The sequence below is a fragment of the Malus sylvestris genome, chromosome 5, assembly GCF_916048215.2.
Source record: "Malus sylvestris chromosome 5, drMalSylv7.2, whole genome shotgun sequence".
Taxonomy (NCBI): domain Eukaryota; kingdom Viridiplantae; phylum Streptophyta; class Magnoliopsida; order Rosales; family Rosaceae; genus Malus; species Malus sylvestris.
Window position 1 is genome coordinate 30,389,314 of NC_062264.1, and position 21,226 is coordinate 30,410,539.

General features: G+C 35.8%; 2 protein-coding genes and 1 long non-coding RNA gene across 7 annotated transcripts; 2 read left to right on the plus strand and 1 right to left on the minus strand.

Annotated features, from left to right (window-relative positions):
• Window positions 1-208: 208 nt before the first annotated feature.
• On the minus strand, window positions 209-5,065 carry LOC126621846 (uncharacterized). Its single transcript, XR_007623204.1, has 3 exons — window positions 4,780-5,065; window positions 4,340-4,419; window positions 209-688 (listed from the first exon to the last, which is right to left on the minus strand). It is a non-coding gene; the product is annotated as an uncharacterized LOC126621846 (long non-coding RNA).
• A 1,364-nt stretch (window positions 5,066-6,429) lies between these two features.
• Window positions 6,430-12,019, plus strand: LOC126623632 (sterol 3-beta-glucosyltransferase UGT80A2-like). Of its 5 annotated transcripts, XM_050292587.1 has the most exons (15): window positions 6,430-6,781; window positions 7,053-7,246; window positions 7,538-7,780; window positions 7,994-8,105; window positions 8,240-8,410; window positions 8,746-8,809; window positions 8,956-9,013; window positions 9,141-9,318; window positions 9,613-9,743; window positions 10,332-10,434; window positions 10,566-10,642; window positions 11,080-11,127; window positions 11,247-11,396; window positions 11,523-11,581; window positions 11,677-11,814. In XM_050292587.1, the coding sequence occupies exons 1-14, from the start codon at window positions 6,628-6,630 to the stop codon at window positions 11,538-11,540; spliced, it is 1,701 nt and encodes a 566-aa protein (XP_050148544.1). In that variant the 5' UTR covers window positions 6,430-6,627; the 3' UTR covers window positions 11,541-11,581; window positions 11,677-11,814. The 5 variants fall into 5 exon arrangements, 4 of the variants coding, with proteins under 4 accessions (XP_050148544.1, XP_050148545.1, XP_050148543.1 ...); XR_007623820.1 differs by lacking the exon at window positions 10,566-10,642 and having other exon boundaries at window positions 11,677-11,741; XM_050292585.1 differs by lacking the exon at window positions 11,523-11,581 and having other exon boundaries at window positions 6,433-6,781; window positions 11,677-12,019.
• Window positions 12,020-13,827: 1,808 nt separating this feature from the next.
• LOC126623633 (protein LATE FLOWERING-like) lies at window positions 13,828-15,088 on the plus strand. Its single transcript, XM_050292590.1, has 2 exons — window positions 13,828-14,214; window positions 14,305-15,088. The coding sequence occupies exons 1-2, from the start codon at window positions 14,109-14,111 to the stop codon at window positions 14,928-14,930; spliced, it is 732 nt and encodes a 243-aa protein (XP_050148547.1). The 5' UTR covers window positions 13,828-14,108; the 3' UTR covers window positions 14,931-15,088.
• The last annotated feature ends 6,138 nt before the right edge of the window (window positions 15,089-21,226 follow it).

Below are 21,226 nucleotides of genomic sequence, written 5' to 3' on the forward strand. Positions count from 1 at the left end.
AGTTTATTATTATTTTATTAATTTATTTGATTTGAATATTCACTCTATCCTACGTGGACTTTTAACTTTTTCTTATTTTTCACAAGAAGATATTAATTTCAAGTACAAGGTTTATTTTTTGTATTCATATAATAATATGCACATAAAGTTCGGAGGCTTACATATAAAAGTTTACGAATATTTTCTAGATATATAATAACTTTAAAAATTAAACCATAATTTCATCATTCATAACTTATAGAAAAAATTGACAATACAAGTTACAGTTGTTCACAACGCGTTTTCATATTTTGAAAACACTACATTATAACTTTGTTGTCAATTGAAGAAAAAACGTTGCTCCCAATATAAACCACCATGCTATCATTTAACCATTGATCTCCTATTCAGTTACACAGCAGATTTTTCATAATATTCATAACGAGAAAGACTCTCTCCACTGAAACAATAGCAATCAGTAGAACCAAAGTCAATGTAATTAGGAAATATACATGTATGAAGACCGGGTAATATTTAAAAGAAAATAATAAAAAAAAGCAACTCTTCTTTAAGGTATTTTATCAAATAGTTGGAAGACATATATGAAGGGCAACTCCAACCTTCAAAGGAGCAGCACCCAAATTACCATAGAGATTCGCCGGAGTTCGAAGGGACAGTTGACCCTCTTTGCCCCTTCGTGCTTCCGCCTCTGCATAAAGCGTCTTGAAGTTATAGTTTGTTTCATACTTTCTTTTCAATCGTTGAATTTATTGAAATAAAACAACTACATTTACAGTTTACTTGCTACTGATTACTCTCTTATTGATGTACATAACTTGTAGTAGTGAATTTGATCCGTAGACATGAAAGTGAAGCATGAACTAAAACCTGTTATCCTTATGAGGAGAGGTTTTTGAATATTAGTGCGCCTGCATGCATGGCAACATGGCAAATAAAAAGAAACAAACCAATATATGGGTGGGGAGGCTGTATCTGTGTCTGTGTGTTTGGATGTGTTTAGCTAGCTAGGTCGTCATTGTCAACTGTGGCGTTTTAGTGGCTCCACCGATGTCAACACTCCAACACCGACTTGTTTTTTCTTTCTCAAAGTTTGTTCTCTCTTTGTGTTGACTTTGACTGTTGGCTGGTTAGTTGTTGCTTTGTGATTAGCACATACAGAGTCTTATCTTAAAAAGTCTTAAGTGCAATAAATATGTTATCACCGACCTTTCAATTGTAACTAAATTATTGTGTACTTTTTCGATGAGGGATCTTGCATTTCAATGATTTCATTCCTTCAACTTGCGCGTTTTGACTAGACTCGTTAAGTTTTATTGAACTGAACTGGATTACATATTAGTGTAGGTGTGTGTCTGTTACAGACAAGATTAAAAGTAAAAATATAATTTTTTGTTAAAAATAAATAGTAACGGAAGTATTTTATTAAAATATTCTAAATTTAATGGAACAAAAGAAGACTCGCCTAGACTAAATCCATCGCTAGAAGGTCCTAGCCAGACCCCAAAAAAACTACGAGATTGATAATCATGTCTCCCTCGTCTGCAAGCAGAGTCCCACGAACCCAGTCTCTCATGCATCTTTTGTGATGGCTTGTCATCCAAATCACCCTCGTCGCCAACTCCGACACCTCGCCCAAATCAACGTCGTGCTGGAAAGTTTCCTGCATGCTTGAAAGGATGGTTTCAGACGTATCCCGACACCTCGCCTAAATCGGACTCGTCACCAAAATCTCTCACTTTCTCAGAAAACTCATCACCAAATTCTTGGCATTCCTCTGAATCCAGCTACAACAATTGATTTTTGGGAAGAACTCTGATCTGGGTTTTTCACAAAAAGGTTGTTTGAGGATGGGGCATTTGCAATTGTATCGGTGAGGATGGGCAAGGAGATATGCAGGTGTTGGATAAGTGGATTTGAATCCCAAAAATAATTTAGTCCGTGATTTAGAAAGTACCAAAATTATCATTATCCTTGTACTACTTGTCCAAGTCAAGTCAGTCCAGTTTAGTCTTTAAAGTTAGTCCAGTCCGAGATAGTTCGATACAACAAACACACCCGTAATGTAACAAACTACGCCAACAAGAATATACTCAAAAAATTTATGTTTTTTGGAATGACACTTCAAAGTAGAGAGCAGAGGATATGGTATTTGGGATCAGTGGTGGATCTAGGAAAATTTCTTCTTTAAGTGCAAGATGTAGCCCAAATCATGTCACATTTTTCTTTCCTGCCAACAACGCAATCTCAGGCCACTTTTGCCCCTTACTGCCTTACTTGACCTTGTTAGAAGACATTCTCAATCAACTTGACCCATGACAAATTGTAAAAAGAAGTTATTTTCATAAACGTATTTGCTCCTTTTTATACACTTCGGTTTATTTTTGGCTTTTAGATTGAACAAATAAAAAGAGAATTAAACGCATAAATAAACAAGAATGTGCTATAAAAAAGGAAAACGAATGAAAAATGCTTGAAAAATTTTAGTTTTAATCAAAAATCATGTTATAAGTTTTGTTTAATAATTAGTACAAGGCACATATAAAAGTAGTCCAACTAAAAATGGCCCAACTATAATAAATTATGATTTGTCGATTTTACCCCTAACTTTTTTAGGTTGAGTTCCATATTTTCGTCGTTAATGGAGTTTATCATTGTTTTGCAGACCTTCTTCTTTTTGTTTGAAACAAAAATATAGACCCTCATGCTATTTAACTTATATTTTGTATTATTTCGTTGAAATGTGATCGTCGTTATTATTCATAGTGTATTCAAGGTACTATTTTTCAATTTTTCTTCGTCAGTGGAGTTTATCGTTTGTTTCTCCAGAAAATAAATTTGAGATCTACATGCTATTCAATAATAACGACGGGTCATTGTTTATAGACTGTGAAAATAAACTATTTCTGAATTTTAAGTAACACTGTTTCTGGAATCTAAGTCACTGTTTCTGGATCCAAATGAAATAAATACACTATTTCTTAAATGTAAGCTAGAAAATAAATAGTGAAATTCACTATATTTGGATTCAAAGAAAAATAAGCACCATGTTTATTAAATATAATCAACTGATGCATGAAAGAAACGAAACAGTCAAAGGTTCAAACATAGACTATTTTTGGAATCTAAGTCATTGTTTCTGGCACTGTTCTAAAAATCCCCACCTAGCGCCGCCTAGGCCCCAACCCACCGCCCCGATTAATGCCTAGGTCCCAGCCCACCGCCTAGACCACCTAGGCACCCGCCTAGCCCGCCTAGGCACCCGCCTAGACCCGCCTAGGTTGCAACTCACTTAGACAGAAAATACATAACTTTCATTTTGCATTTTGTTTTTTTCCAATAAATTGTAAGAGACTTGTTGCATACTTGAATGAACAAACATTATATCCTTATTTCACATGTTTTCATTATGTTCCAATACTTCATGATATATATGCATTCTATTTTGTAGTTTATGATGAAATTATATATATTTCAAGTAGAAGCAGACACTTATTTACCTGAAATATGATAGATTTACTTAAATCCGCCTAGTCCGCCTAGGCTCCCGCCTAGGCACCAGCCCGCCGCCCAACTAGCGCCTAGCGACTTTTAGAACCTTGGTTTCTGGAATATAAGTCACTATTTCTGAAATTTAAGTTACTATTTCTAAAATTTAAGTCACTGTTTTTGGATTTTGGTTCTTTTCATTCCAGATACAATGTTTGTTTGTGCACAGATAAAACAAACATTGTATTTGATTTTTTTTTCTTTCCATAAACAGTGTTATGTTTTAAGTTCTCCAGAAACAATTTTATGTTTTGGTTTTTTTTTTTCAGACACTTTTTCGCCGGTTTCTGCCATTAAACTTCTTTGAACTTGTTTCGACGGCTTTGTTCCGATAAATGCTTCATTTTTCAACTTTGATTTGGTTGTTTTTGAAATGGGGGAATTCGATTTGATAGGAAGACAAAGAGTTATTATGGCGGTTTCGTGCTGGGTTGAGGTTGGTGAAGAGTTAGGACAATATCAAATCATTTAGGAGTATTTACGGAAGTATAGATTTGTAACGGGTTGGGCTTGTAAGTTTGACCTGTGGATAATAGTTTTGGATTGTTTTTTATTAAACTTTGAGCCATTTTGGTTAAATAACATTTTGGGATGGTTTTTGGTTAAATATTTGTTGGCCCAAACCCTTTTCATTAAAGCTCCCATAAAAAAAATAAGTGTGCCGATATTGTTTCCCTAATTATAATCAAGGAAAGCTACTTTATTAATTTTGGAACATTATGCGTGGTGACACCAACAGTTATCTATCGAACAGGAAGAAAACCCCAAATATTTTTTTGGTTAAAACTCCTACCTCAACAGAACTTGATGGTGTTCAGCTCCCACGGTGTTCGTCTACTTGCTCAGCAATCACCTTGTGTTCCTCTTTCTTATCTATAGCTAAGAAAAACCATTAATTTCTACTTGTACAAAATACTACACAAGCCAAACCTTTGTCCAAAGTTAATTGGGGACTTTAATCAAGCACTTGATGCTCAACTTTAGAGCTTTAACATGCAATAAGATACTTTCACTTTTCCTACTTCCACCAATTCTAATTCAAGGATTCTCAAACCAAATGACAATCAGATTTTTAAAGGGAAAAAAGGAAATAATAGCTGGGCCAAAAACCCAAATAACAAAATCTAGTTAATATAGCAGAAACCAAAGCTTTTACATCCATTGCATTTTGATATATTCAACTATATAAGCAAAAACCCATCGTTACTTCATTCAAATTAAAGAACTAGATACCTTTAGTGGAGGAAAAATGAAGGAGTTCGACCCGTCCTAATCGTCATAAGCAAAGCAAGCGGACTTTGAATTCCTCTTCCTTAAATATTTGGCAGCATAAGAGCTAAAAAGAAAGAGCTTTCCCTCTCCCTCTCCACTGGAGGAGAAAGCAACACAAGGGAGAATTTCTACAACACAACCTTCCTTTGGTCACCCTTCCTTTGGTCTCAAAAGTATATTAAGGATCTTCTACAGAAAAATAAGATGGCTGAGTCTAAACAATGTGCTACTCCTTGTCTAACTTATAATAGACTTCTCAAGGATGATGAGCAACCTTTTAATAATCCTGAACTATATAGAAGTGCAGTTGGGGTATTTCTATACCTTGTGTTCGCAAGACCTGATATTGTTTTATATGCGCGTCAGGTTGTCAGTTCATGCATACCAATGGTTTCATAGTTTCTTGATATGAAGAGAATACTCAGATACCTCAAAGGTACTGTATCTTGTGGTATCAAATATAACGGGTGTGACTTGTATCTTAAGGCATTCACTAATGCAGATTGAGCTGGTGACCCAAATAAAATAAGATCAACCACTAGGTTAGTAGTGTTTTTGGGCAATAATCCAATTTCATGATCTTCAAAGAAACATCAAACAATTTCCAGATCTTCTATAATGGTCTTCCACAATTGAATAATTGGATTGAGTTTAACAATTACTTGGTTTCTTACAGATTAAGTTGCCTAATCCTTATGTTTTGTTATGTGACAATCTATTAGCTATAGCATTGTCATTTAATCTTGTACAACATTAGAGGACTAAACACATTGAAATTATGTGCATTTTGTCAGAGAAAAATTTGCTAGCAAAAAGCTTTTGGTGAACAGTTTGCAGACATTCTCACCAAAGGTCTTAGTGCCCCTGTTTTCAATACTCATTGTTACAACCTCATGCTTGGATAATTCAACCATGAGCAGTAAAGGCCTTCTTTAAGCATCTTCCCTCCGGAAAACTTGACCTCGAGCCAGAACCAGGGTCGTAAGACCTTTTATCCATAAGCAGATGTTTCGGTTGTCCACGTTGGAACATAGGTTTTATTATTATATTGTTGTTATTTATTTATTTATTTTTATGGGTTAAGGATATTAGAATTTCTTGCCAGTTAAGTATTAGGGTCTTGGATGTGTACATAGTAATGTGCATTAGAGAAGAATTGACGGAATAAGAGTATATTTATTGTTTGGTAAATATGTAATTAGGGTTTAGACTAATGAATAGGCTACCAGTTTGGGCCATCAACCCAATAGATTAGTTAAATCCAGTTTACTCTTGGACCCAAATCTAAACAAGGTAGGCTTAGCCCAATTACTAAACCCAAAATCTTGTCCAAGCCCAACTCGGACATATTGCAATTCGACAGTCGAATAAGGGTAAGTCCCGGTCTACAAGTTACCAAACAAGGTAAGACTTATGAGTAACTTTTCAGTTTAAACTACTGTAACTCTGTAATTACAAGTAATTAGCAAGTAAAAGAAGCGTAAAAGTAGCTTTAATCCATTGTTTGTCGGAAATTAAACAGTAAACAATCAGCGCGGCAGTTAAAAAATTACAGGTCCCTCCGAACAGTTGTGCGCACGTGTCTCCTACTCAATCACTTACACAGCCATTGCGAGCACTTCCTTCCTTTTCCCACCCACCACTTTTTTCCGGAACGACACCACCGCAAGATTTTCGCTTTCGAATCTTTCCACAATTTTCTCGCCATCCAAACACGCCCTACGCCGCTCTCTGGGCTCGCTTTTCCTCTAAGCTTCCTCGGATCTTGATCATCGCAACGAGCCTCCCCGTCAGGAATCAGTGCCGGTTATGGAGGAGCCGCCGGAGAAGCGCCGGGACTCTTCTGCGAGTTCGGGAGAAGTTCCGGTGAGAATCGAGGATGCAACTGGCGGCGCTAGTAGCGAAAATAGCGTAGAATTGGAGAAATCGGTGGATATATCTCACGGTGGCAGTTGCTCTAAAGGTTTGTCGGTTTTACTCGGAATTTAGGTTCTGTTTGGTGGATGAGCAAATACAAGATAATTAATTAGATTTTTTGTGCTTATTCTTGGTAATTAGTGAGTTAAATTGCGTTTCTTCTCAGTACTGTATTACTCAGGAAATTCAAATTTTATGTATTTTCTTAATCTTAAACAAGAAATGCTATAATTTAGGTAATGGAGATTGTGGAGTTCAATTTACAATCACACTAAGTGAGATCTTACAGTGATGAAATCGGATTTTACACAATTCAGGAATTTCTGGCGGGAGCTTGTCTAAAGGGAACACATTGCCGCCAGCGGAGATATCATCGAACTCTGAGAGACGAGAATCAAACTCCGTTCCGGTTAAGTTGGAAAGATCAAAAACTGACACCACCAGACATCAGAACAAGTTGTCCAAAGATGCCGCAAAGATTTTCGACGACAAGATTCCGGTGCACCAGAAGGTGTGATTTATCAGAGATGATATCTGTTTTGTTCATTGTATCATTTTAGTTTTGTAGCCTCAAGATTTTCGAATGTTACGAGCATCACTGATGGTCTCAACATTTGATGTGTAAAATATTGACCAAAAAAAAAAGTTGATGTGTAAAAGGTGATGCAACGTGATAGATTGAGATAAGATCACGTTGGCCAATCCGCATCTCTTATTCAAATCTTTGACTAATCCTAGATATAATAAACAGTAAAAGGCTATCCGAGTTTTGTTTTATAACTCAAAAGATTCAATTGTGCAGCTTAAGTTGTTAAATAGAATAGCTACGGTGAAAGATGATGGAACCGTAGAATTTGAAGTTCCAGCTGGTGTTGAACCTCAATATCTGGGAGATAGGAGCAGAACTGCTTCTACTGGAGTTGCCGATGATGAAAATCTTGATACAGAAGATCTTCAAGACATACCACCAATGCAAATAGTAATGCTTATTGTTGGAACGCGTGGAGATGTGCAGCCATTCATTGCAATTGGCAAACGTTTGCAGGTTCTCACTTTTCACATATTCAAGACTTGTCTAAGTGTTTTCCATTGTTGAAATTAATTGTCGAAAATAGTAACCATTTTGATAATATGGTTAAATGGTATAAACTCTTATGATTTTGTATTAAAGATTTGATTGGTGTTTTAGAGTTTATGGATATTCAAGATGGTCAAAAGCATATGTTCAAGTTTGTTTATGAAACTATTTTTGTTGCAGGACTATGGTCATCGTGTAAGACTAGCTACTCATTCAAATTTCAAAGAGTTTGTCTTGACTGCTGGTTTGGAGTTTTACCCTTTAGGCGGTGATCCAAAAGTCCTTGCTGGTTGTATGTACCAAAGTGCCCTAAATGCTGATTTGTTTGGTCGCCTTTAGTGGTCATTTTAAAATATTTGTCAAAGTTTAATATGGTTCCACCATTAATTTCTGTATAACCAGTTTACTTATATGTCTTTTGAGCAGATATGGTAAAAAATAAAGGTTTCCTGCCATCAGGGCCTTCTGATATTCCTATTCAACGTAATCAGTTGAAGGAAATTATAAACTCCTTACTTCCTGCTTGCAAAGAGGCTGATATGGATTCTGGTATTGCCTTTAAAGCGGATGCAATAATAGCAAATCCCCCAGCATATGGTTAGCTTTCGACACTTGATGATTTTGAGTAAAAAATTTAAATCTTATATTTTTTCATGGTCAAATAAGTTGGATTTTTTTTTGTGGCAACTAATTCTCTCTGTGTTTGGGAAATGGAGGGTAGGAAATTTGGTTGCAATAATTTTTCCAATTTTTATAACTGTATTAAAACAATGTTCCTTTTCCCCCCTTTAAAGAGTTTGTGTTCTGAAGTAGTTAAACTTTGTCTTCTGCTATAAGATACATCTGCATGTTATTGTCATATTTCACGAAAAGTATTTCCACTTACAATTGCATTGCTTTGTTTACTACTAACCACACAAATGCTTCTTTAGGGCATACTCATGTGGCGGAGGCGCTAAAAATTCCTATTCATGTGTTTTTCACAATGCCATGGACGTAAGTCTTGTTTGGGTAATGGAATCTTACCGAGTTGTATACTGCTTTAATTGTTTTGGAGTTTGGGTTTCTGCATTTTCTCAATGTTTTGTCATGATTGCCAATGTTTAAGTATGCATTGTGTATGTTTTACCTTTTCCTACCAGGCCAACTAGTGAATTTCCACATCCTTTGTCCCGTGTCAAGCAAACAACTGGATATAGGGTGAGTCCTCTGATTTTTAACCCTTATATATATATATATATATATATATATATATATATATATATATATAATTTCCACTTCCTGATTTATAATTAATTCTAACTTTCTGTCCTACGTAAATTTTCAGCTATCATACCAAATTGTTGACTCCTTAATCTGGCTTGGTATACGGGACATGATTAATGATCTTCGCAAGAAAAAATTGAAACTAAGACCTGTCACATATTTAAGCGGTTCGCAAGGCTCTGATTCTGATGTGCCATATGGATATATATGGAGCCCCCATCTTGTTCCTAAACCAAAAGGTACTTCAGTTATATTTTAATTGCATGTTTTAGTTCTTCCATATATAATCATTTGGAGTCCCTCAGGTAAACAAGGTAGGATTGTTTTGAGAAACTTGTTGAGTTCAAGAGAAATGTGGCTGTAGGTTGAGTGGCAATAACGTAGATAGTGCTGCCTAGGATAGTATATCGGACTCCATTTACAGGCGTATCTCTGCATGTTTTATTATTGAACATTCTTGCTTAAGAAGGCTTGAATCTTAGCAAAGTATGCCAATGTATGTCAGTCTTTACTGAATAATACTTGGTTTGCAGATTGGGGACCTAAGGTTGATGTGGTGGGGTTTTGCTTCCTTGACCTTGCATCAAATTATGAACCTCCAGAATTACTTGTGAAGTGGCTTGAAGCTGGTGACAAGCCTATATATATTGGCTTTGGTAGCTTGGTGAGTTTTGTTATTTATTCAATCCTTACTCGTGAATATATACATATTGCTATCTCTGCAAGTTTTCCTATATAGTAAAGCATACCTGAGCAGCCTTGGGACTTGTTTGAGTTTTGTCCAAACTTGAGGTTGGCCTCCATAATTATCCATCAATTGATAGAATAGTTGACTTGCTCAGGACACTGTTTATTCACTTTAAAATCTAGATCTTGTATATGGAGAATGCAGTGTCGTTTTCAATCAGTTTGAGTTTATTGTTATGTTGTATAATCATGTAGTGATCCTTGGAACTTAGTACATAATTGAGATTGCTATTTGTTTTTAGTCTACTGCAAGCTAAAAGAATGGATCTGATTAGTCAGACAACCAAAGTTATTTACCATCTCAAGGATAAATGAAAACTAGTGTTCTTCGGAGATATCCTTTGACCGCTTAAACAGATAGTCACAGACACACTTACAATTTGCACATGCATGGATATGTGCATACACACATGCTGACACACAAACACACATATGTAATTATGCACATACCTATTCATGCATACATATGTAGCTTTCGTGACCAGAATCTACTTCCATGTGTCAGCCTGTTCAAGAGCCTCAAAAAATGACCCAAATAATTGTGGAAGCATTGGAAAGGACAGGGCAGCGGGGCATCATTAACAAAGGATGGGGTGGCCTAGGGGAGTGTAAGTTCTTAATTCCCACAAGCTTAGTACAATTTCATTGTTGTTTGGAGCTTTCCGTTATTCTCCTTTTTCCCTGTCTAGCTGACCTTTTGGAATGCACTGATGTATTTCACTTGATTTTGTCTCCTCAGTGGCTGAACCAAAGGACTTCATATACCTATTGGACAACTGCCCTCATGACTGGCTGTTTTTACAATGCAAGGCTGTGGTGAGACTTAACACCTTAGTTTGTGGTTTTCTTTCTGTCGTTTTAAACTGAGAAGAAAAGGGGAAACAGAAAAAAGGAACCACACCATTTGGTTGGATCTATTTTTGTTGTTGGATAAATGGGAATCGGATGGCAATTTTTTTAGGAAAAATTGGATGGCAATTTTTTTAGGAAAAATTGGATGGCAATTATTTTAGTTGGATAAAGAAGAAACACCACCTTTGAGCTGGGTCCTTTATCTCGACTATGCTTTTGTGACCTGTAAGAGAATATTTTCCGATGGGCAAGTGGATGTCATTAGGATGGTTGCTTGTTACTTGTAAAATTTCATTCAACGATCTCCTAATATTTCCAGTCTTCAAGTGTTTGTTTCTCCACATGCTTTAGAGTAGTTTTAGATTTTAAACGGTTCTTATGGTTTTCTGCCCTTCCTTCAGGTGCATCACGGAGGTGCTGGAACAACAGCTGCTGGTCTAAAAGCTGCAGTAATTGTTTGATAACCTATCTTATGGTTGAATACTTTCAGTCCGTGTGATTTAGCCCTAGCCTAAATGTACATTGTTTTTCTTTTTAGTGTCCAACATACATTGTTTTTCTTTTTTAGTGTCCAACGACGATTGTTCCTTTCTTTGGAGACCAACCTTTCTGGGGAGAGCGAGTACATGCCAGAGGAGTGGGCCCTGCACCCATCGCAGTTGATGAGTTCTCACTTCCCAAGTTGGTTGATGCAATAAATTTCATGCTTGATCCCAGGGTAATCTTTTGTTTCAAAAAAATTGAACTGACTATATACATTCGAAAGGCATGTAAAATGCTACCTCCAGCATCTTACATGAGTGGCAAGATTCGATGTTCAAGTTTCTAAGTTTATATTTTATAGGTTCTGGAACTTCAGTAGAAGTACAAGCAAACCTTAACTTTGTCAGTTGTTTGATTCTCGTAAGAAATCTTCATGAAATAGTTAGGAAGGCTTATTATCTTGGTGTAAACTGGAAAGAGAACCGCCTAATGAGCTTACCTATAAATTACACCAGGTGAAGGAGCGCGCCGTCGAACTTGCCAAGGCTATGGAGAAGGAGGATGGCGTGACAGGAGCAGTAAAGGCCTTCTTTAAGCAGCTTCCCTGCAGAAAACCCGACCCCGAGCCGGAACCAGGGCCGTCGAGCTTTTTCTCCGTACGGAGATGTTTCGGTTGTTCATGAATCCTGGATGGCATTTTCAACTAGCCATTCTCCCTGCAACCTGCGCCCTGAATGTTCATAATTCTCGATCTTGAAAATTTGTAAATTAGTTCATTCAGAGAAAGGGCATTATTGTTCTGAAGCTTGTAAATTTCACACTATTTTGCAAATGAAAATCGTCTTTTCCCCTTAGAAAGGTTCACCGGGGCTTCAGTTTCTGTGGAAATTTTAGTATACACCGGGAATTTTGGCCATTAGACGAGCATTCAATTATCAATGATCAAGATTCAACGGTCAAAAATCTCAATGTATATGATATCCCGAAACATACTAGAAAGTCTGCTGTTTCTGTTGTCACAACAGCCAGTTCTAGCGTACAAAATGATTGAATTTTTTGGAATTTCGCCGAATTATAAAATTGATTTTGAAGACAGAAAAACAGAAAACAAAGGTTGGGTTCTGAGCCGGAGATAAGTGGCATGGAACTCTGACTCAGTGCTGGCTGGATATTTTGAGCCTCTGGGTTGGTGCCACGTGTAAGCAGAGACATGCTGATTGGCAGGTATTGGATTCTTGTGGCAAGTGACTGTGGCAGGGCAGTGCATTGCATTTGCATGCAAATAATTTAAAAAAAGAAAAAGAAAAGAAAAAAGAGATGAGATTTGAGATTGGCGGTGGAGAGTTGGAGGAAGGATAGTAGTGGCCGTTAGGCCCATCACTCCATTTATAGAAAATTGCAGAGGATTAATGTTAATGGTGCTGCTGCTGCTCCTGCTGCAGAAAAGAAGAAAACAAACCTGATCATGTAAGCTGAGCTTCCTCTGACAATCTGATTTCCACTCTCCATCTCTCTAAATTAATTAGCCACTTAACTCTCATTAATCTGGGTTTTCTTTTAGTTGTCAACTTGGCTAATTACTCAAAACATTGGCAGACGTGGATTAGAGAAGTTAGTTACGGCAAGTGTGCCTAGTTTTTTTGCATTTAAAAACATCTTCAAATAATATGTCAAATTTTAAACATCAAATGATATTTGATAGCTTAGATAGCAATTTGATATTTTGTACAATTTTTTGTTCACCCGATATATTAAATAATAAGCCTAATAATTTTTTTATCTTTTTGCAAGGTCCAATGATTTAGGCAACCAATTAAATATTTGGAAAACATAACAACGTTTATTATATATTCTATTAAAAATTATTTAATAAATTTGACATCTACTACCGCAAAAAGCTTTGCCTTCAATTGACTCAGGACCACGTAAGAAATTGAAGCCTCAGTTGGAGAGAGTTTATTGCAATTTTTTACCATTGTATGTCTGTGGCAGTTTTGACATCTCATTTAGAGATGCTCTAAGTTTGAATCTCCCTCTACGTACCAATTTAGAATGTTGTCTTGTTTTTTTTTTTAATTTTTTTTATTTTAACAAATGATAATCTACACTAAGGAGGTGGGATATTAGGTTAACCCTCAAAATGATGTCTTGTTCAAAAGTTACAAAAAAAACAATTGTCAAGATAAGAAACTGTCCCATGAATCATGTATCTTTGATTATCTCTCAAGAAAAATAAAATAAAATAAAACAAAATGATTAAAACATGATGAGAAGATAAGAAACCGCTCAGTTGAGTTGCAGACTGTGGCACGTGTATCCTTAGGTATATTGCACCAATATATCCGATTACAAAACGACCATCGAACAAGTCCTTAACTAGTCTGACACACTAACTTCCATTGATTTTTCTATCTATCTTAAATTAATTACTCACTTGACCTTGATTAATTTAGGTTTTCTTAAAATTGTCAACTTGGTTAATTACCAAAAACAGGTGTCAAGATAAGAAACCGCTCCGCTTCGCTCCACTGAAGAGTTGCAGGCTGCATGGTTTAGCGCACTGGTTTTCATTGGGGCAACAGTGTCTTTCCATATCTGTAGGGGACCTGATTAGCCAAATAGTTCCAAGTCTTCGACCTTCATTTACTCATCACTTAATCACCCAACAAACTTAATTACTGCCCATCAAACCACTAAATTACAGATAATTGGGGAAGAAGTATTCATTGGTTAAATTATAAACAGATGATTAATTAGGGTTGGGAAATGGAACATCTATCTCTCTCTCTCTCTCTCTCTTATCTCTTGTGTTCCCAAGCCCATACAGCCCTCTGTGTCAAGCACTCTCTTTAATAATTATACTCAGAGACTCTTCACATTTTCCAACTCTTTGAGAAGTTAGCTTCTGAACTCTCTTATTTAACACTTTTGATCAGAAAAACACCCCATGCGCCAAACCTCCAAGACACTTATCTCAAATCTTCCTTTGTTTTCTCTGTCGCTTATTTCTCAACTCTCTACCCATTTCTTCAACTCTTCTACTGCCTCTCAAGGTTGATTCCTCAACCTTACTGAATTTTCTCACTTGGGTTTTCCTTCTTTTCGAATATTTGTTCACCTTCGTATTTTAATTTTCGGTGCAGACATGGAAGACGAAGAGAAAGACGTCACGGAAGTTGATCACCAAGAGAGCAATGCAGAAGAAGATAGAGACGCAAACTCAAGAGTGTTTCCGTGCCTCTTTTGTTCAAGAAAGTTTTACAGTTCTCAAGCACTGGGAGGGCACCAAAACGCTCATAAGAAAGAAAGAACGGCTGCAAGAAAAGCGAAACGCGCTTCTGACTACGCTTCCTCGATGAATTTCCCAATACTATCCCATAACACACAACCCCACATGGTTTTTACTCCAAACTATCACTTAGGCCTCTTGCATCCGTATATAACTCCCCATGCATCCAATCTCCGATACTTTCCGAATCCTGACCAGTTCTCATCAGACAGTTTCGGATCCAACGGAGCACCAAAGTTTGAGAATTTAGTATATTATGGTGGGAATTGCTCGTCGCCGAGCAATAACATGAATGGTTATCAGTGTGAGGAGGATGATCAAAGTTTCTTAAATTGGCAGAGGAGCATAAGAAGATATAACGGCCTCAGTGGAGGAGGTTCATCACAACATTCATCAATGGAGAATGGGAATCACAATTCCGGGATTGGTGGTGAATGTAAGGGTAAAGAGCAAAAGCTTGATCTTTCTCTCCATTTGTAGAAATAGTGAGGGTGGATTGTGGAGTTGCAATTTTGGTCATGATAATAAGCATCTCTCTAGCTTTAAGTTAGTCTTTTTTGAGATATTGTACTTGCAAATTTATCATGGGATTTTTTGCCTTATTGACATGATTAGTTGGATATAACGATTTCTCTATACATCTTTTCTCGTTTTGCACGTGTAATTTTATTTTTTTAATTCTTTTTTAGTCTATTCAACTTCATAGTAAAAAATGAGCATGAATGTGTTGTGTGTATGTGGAAAAAATTAGTGTGAAAATATTTAGTGCGAATTGGTAGGTTAAATAGAGAGCAAAAATAGTCGAGTGGTTTAGAGTAAAGAAAAATGCCTAACTTAAATGAATTGAAACTCTATGAATTGTAGGCACAACACATCACCCTTTACATTTACAAGTGATCAAATGAGTGTCCTACATAGGCATTATGCCTTCAATTGAATGTTTAAAAAAAATCTCATATTGAAAATTGACAATTGGTTTCCAATTTCACTGATGTTGTCATAAAACTTCCACACAAGTCGTGTTATGAAAATAGTAAGATGTAAGTATGGTCGATAATAATAACAGTTTGTTAGCATGTCTTTTTAGAATTTTGACGTAGTATTGATTTCTACAAGGTTGTGCAGCAACAATTGAAACGATGTATTAAAGACTTGAAAAATGGTTTTGCAAAGCAGCAACAACATTGATAACAGATAAATTGGAAAAGCTTTGTAGAGAAAAGGCACAATTATGAGAAGACAGGGACAAACATGAAAGTTTGTAGAAGATAGTCGAGTGGTTTAGAGCAAACAAAAACGCCTAACTTATATGAATTGAAACTTTATGAATTGTAGGCACAACACGTAAACTCTTGCATTTTTACAAGTGATAAAACGAGTGTCCTACATACGCATTATGCCTTCAATTGAATGTTTAAAAATAATCTCACATTGAAAATTGACAATTGGATTCCACTTGTTTTGTTATAAAACTTCTACACTGGTCGTGTTGTGATAGCAGTAATATATAAGTTTGGCTGATAATAATAACAATTTATTGTCTTGTCTCTTTTAAAATTTTGACGTAGTATTGATTTCTACCAGGTTGTGCCACAAAAATTGAAACTATAAGAAGTGAAAATCCTAAATTCTGCAAGAAAATTATTCTCCTACTCCTAGAACTTAGTTTTTCTTCTCACACAAGGAATGGGGGAATAGGAAAGTTGATTCCTATTTGTACTAGATACATACGCTCTCACAAGGAAATTAGTTTGGGCCTTCTACTTGTCACGATTTGGGCTTCAAATTGGGGTCTTTGAAGTCTTCTAATTGGGCTTCAAAATCAACATCATAACCAGGGGGGAAATAAAGGAAATAATATCAAAACAAGTCCAAAAGGTTTATAAAAAGAGATTCAGATTCAGATCCATTAGGTATAAGAGGGTCGAGGGTTTGCTGTCCCGACTCCCATGTCTCATTCGTGCCTTTAGTAGTTGATCACTTACTTTTAAGCTTAGATTATTGTTCTACTTTTCGATGTGGAATTTTGCACAATATTCCTTTCAGAGATGACAATGGTTCACTGTGGGACGTATGCGTGACATCTATCCTCATAACCGTGAAAGTTATTCATATCTATATTCATCACCACCAAATCAATTATATGGTATTTTATAACCATTCTCGTCGAGTAACACATTCCTTATTGGTTAAAAGTTTATCCATTTCATCACAAGTTTTCTCATAATTAATGAAGAAAAAGCGTTTTGTTCATATGATTAGAGAAAGAAAAAAATTATGATTAAAACTATTTTAAAATATAGAACGGGACAGATTTCAGGAATGGCTATGTAACCATATCCAAAATTGCATATAAAAGTTTTAGTTTCCCATATTTTTGTTCCCATAATACTCAAATATCCATATCAAAATCTTTATTTCGAGCTAAACTACACCAACAAACCCAAATTTAACTTTTATCTCAAACAGATAATATAATTTAAAACTTCAAAGTTAAAACCCAAATCATGAATTTTAGACTAGTACTTTTTGAACGTAAATATAAGAAATCAGGTATTGCATTGAAGAAGACGGCCGGCTTTCTGCCAGCTAGAGATTGCTAACAGAAAAAATTAATGGCCAAGAAGAGTCTGCACACAATGTTGTCGAAACCTACTTTTAGAGTAGTGTAAACACCACTTGAAGTTGGAGAAGAATTTGGAATTGCCAGCGGAAAAATAAACACAGGTCATCAAACACAATCAAGTAACATGGGATGTGTTGTGAGCTGGGTGCAAATAAAGCTATGCATATAGAGATCTATCACAAATGGATAACACAACCCATGTGGGCCAAATAATGACGGACCCGGTTTTTCTGCCCTCCCACTTTGCATACACTTCCATTTCCTCATATTTTGTGCGGTCACGGTTAAGCCACGTCAACATTTTATATTGATTTTTTTATAGAGATAATAAGACAAAAATCAACAGTAATATAAAATGTTGACGTGACTTAACCATAACTGCACAAATAGGAGAGGATGAGAATGTATGAGAAGTGAGAGGGCTGAGAAGCCTGGTCCAATAATGACATTGAACAACAACAACTCAAACTCAAAAGGACAAACTTAGTACGCCTACCTATATGATCCTCTGCCTGCCTCCAAATGACGAGGAGAGAGAGAGAGAGAGAGATTAGGAAATAGTTGTGGTCATTATATATGGATTTTTCAATGCCATATATATGCGTGTGTGTGTGTCTTTAGGTCAATGTATGTGCTTGAGATGTAAGATTGAGTGACTTGAAACAATTTAAAGATTGTGTCTATTGTTCGAGAAAAACTTTGGGTGTAATAAAAGATATGTCTCTATTTTATTGTCTTGCATGATTGTAATAATACTTTTTTGTTTGTGATTAATTATAATGATTCTTCATCGATTAAAAAGGGGAGAAATTATGCACTCTTTTAAACCATGGAAAGTGACAATCGAGTTTATCTTTCTCTCTTAGTATAGCAGTCTTGTTCTCCTAGACTACATCTTCTAAGAAAACTATGGTTACCCACCATTGGTTCTTAATTCTAACGGTTGGTAGTTATTTAACTTTTGTTGTATATGTTGTACTTTATTTTCCATCGTTGGATTAAGATCGAACAATAGCTGATATAATATTCTTAGACTATATATAAAATCTAGGGAAACGAAACTGAAGAATGTAGAATGACAACTACGACTGTCAGATGTGCAATGCAAGATATGCGACAACATCTTGTAAAAAAAGCTCAAAAAGGCTATTGAGACTTTGAGGGTTAAAAGTTAGGCTTCATACAAAGATGGGTCTTGGATTTGGTGGCAGTTTTGGCTTCTCAAGGAAATATTAGTAATTTCCATTTTCCAGGTGTCTAGAGCAATAATGCAGGCCAATATATCAAGTTGATAGAGAGACGAGGAGGGAAAATTAATTTTTCCGAGGGAAAGAGACAGAAGAAAAAACAATAAATGGAGAAAAAGAATAGTATGATGCATGATGAGTTTATGGCATTGATGCCGCGCTCCAATCATCCAATATAAGAATCATTTTGTGGTATGAATGAATGGATGTAGGCAAATAGGCAATTGTAGACTACGTACCTCTTGGCCTACAATATGTCCACTAATCTATACGTATCAATAATTGAATACAAAATGAAAATTAACATTAAATTTGAGTAAAAACACTTCCCATAGAGTCTCGTTCTATAAGCCATTAGGTGATTAAATATTTATGGTCACCCACCTTTAAACTTTATATCAAGAGTAGAGATTAAAACACTAAAAACACATCTATGTATTCTTCGTCCTTGATATTAAATCTAACCCTAGTCTCCATTCATAGACAAAAATCATGGAGCAAAATGTATGCTCCCAGGTACGTACCGACATGTAGATTTCGGAGAAAAGTACTATGTATGTCTTATTAATGAATATCCTAGCTAGGTTCTCACTAATCAAAATTTTAATTAGTTAAACACATATGTTTGTATATTATAAAGTGGCTGCCACATGTGAAAATAGTTAGGGTTCTGAACCAACCAATGACAAAGGCAGATTCCTTCCAAGCACATGTATGCATACCTTCAACTGCAAGCCAAGTTTCATTATGTCAATTGTCAATAGCTTATAGCACCTCTCGTATCACATTATCGTCCATGAATAATAGAAAATATTGCATTGTTATCATTGACTTTTATCAACAATCATACATATATATATATATATATATATATATATATATATCAATTAGGGTTTGGTTAGTGGGTGTCAACTCATTATATAGAATTATAGTTGATTTAGTTGTTGTATTTGAATTTATATATTACGCACACACAAAATGTTTACATGCGTATGCACTACAACGATTAAAATCAATGTCAAATACAATTCCATAATATGGTCAAGTTAACAGGCAATTACAAGGTTGAGGATTACCCAATTCGTGAATTGTTTGACATTTTTATCAATAATGAAGTTCTTTTAACTTTGGAGAGCCATCTCAATCTTTTGAGTTTGGTTGTAGATGATTTGAAGACATGAAACTTAAAAGAGTTTCTTTGTTCAATGATGAAGCCAATAATTATTCAATGGGTGGACTAAGCTAAAATTATTGAACTTGCCAAACAAATTATGTAAACTGAAAATATCAAAATAATTGAGATTTCAAGTATGAACTCTCAAAACCTAAACAATAAACAAATAAACTCGCAGTTATATCATGAACTAAAAGTAAAGTGGCAAGAACTTACTAATTATCAAAGAAATCAATACACTGGCAGACTAAGAAGAGACGTCTGACTCTGTCTCTGTCTTTGTCTATGTGGATGGGAGGCGGATTTTCTGCCCTTCTGTTATAGTGTCTTTCTCATCCTCTTTTGTTTATGCGGTCACGGTTAAGTCATGTCAATATTTTATATTAATTTTTTTATAAAGATAATAAAATAAAAAGTAATAGAAATATAAAATGTTGATATGATTTAATCTTGATCGTACAAATAAGAAGGGATAGAAAGATCACCATAACAGGAGAGCAGACAATCTGCCTCCATGTGAATGACTGGCTATTTGGCAAAATGGGTGGCTACTGTTCTAGACTTCTACCCTTCAAAAAGCCAAAAGGTTTGGATGTATGGGAAATTGGAATTGACAGCCGTGTGTCAATTGTCACAGACAAAAAGATATGGTATGTTTTCTAGGCGCCTAGCCTACAAAACTTTCAAATGAATATAATAAACGTTCTTTATTCCCTAAAAGCCCTGAATTAGTTAAAGTGATCAGTTTATTTAAGATTTATTAACTCTTATTTTCTTATAAGTATGTAGATTTTTCATTTGCTAGCTAGGCTAACAAGTAAAAATCATAAAATAGCCTAAATGATTAGTACTTTTAAGCTTATGATGTGTTTGTTTGGGCTCACTAAGTTTCACTGAATTAGACTTGACTACTTATTAGTATAGTCATGTGTTTGTTAGACATGGATTAAGTTTAATGAGATTAGCCAGTACTTGCTCCCACTAACCCCTTCGCTAAAAGTTCTTAGCAAGGACCCCCAATTATCACAGGATTGCTAAGCCCGTCTTTGAGAGCATTGCTCGCTAGTCATTCTCAGTCGTCCCCCAATTACCCTCAGCCACCCACCTCCCAAACCAGTAGCTACCTCCAAAGCTAACAGCTATCTCTCTCATCTCTCTTTCTGAATCGACGGAATCCGACACATAACCCAAAACCAAAACCCACCGACACCCAAGCACAAACACCAGAAGAGCAAGATGAAGAAAGTTACCGTCCCCAATCAGTCCAACCGTCCAAGCCGTCGTCCAATTAGTCCCGTAACACCCAAAAAAAAACCCACCCATTACAAGAAAACATGGAATAGGTGACCAAATTTTATGTGGCGCCCAAAAATTCGTCACATTTTTTTTCTATATGTGACGAATTGTTCAGAGCGTCACGCATGACTAGTTTTTTAGGTATGAAATTTGAGAACACTTAGGTGATGATAAATGCGTCACATATTCTAGAATGGAGTGACGAAAATTATAAGCGTCACTTAAAATTATTTTATATCTTTTAAGATGAAAAAGTGGTAACACAAATTTTTTGAAGTCCTTACTAAAATCTATGGCGGGGAACAATGGCACCCTAACGAAGTATGATATGTGAGGAATTGCAAGAGGGTCACATAGTGTATTCTCGGTGACGAAAGTGATTCATCACTCTTCCAACAGTAAAAAAAAAAAAAAAAAAAAAAAAACATAGTAA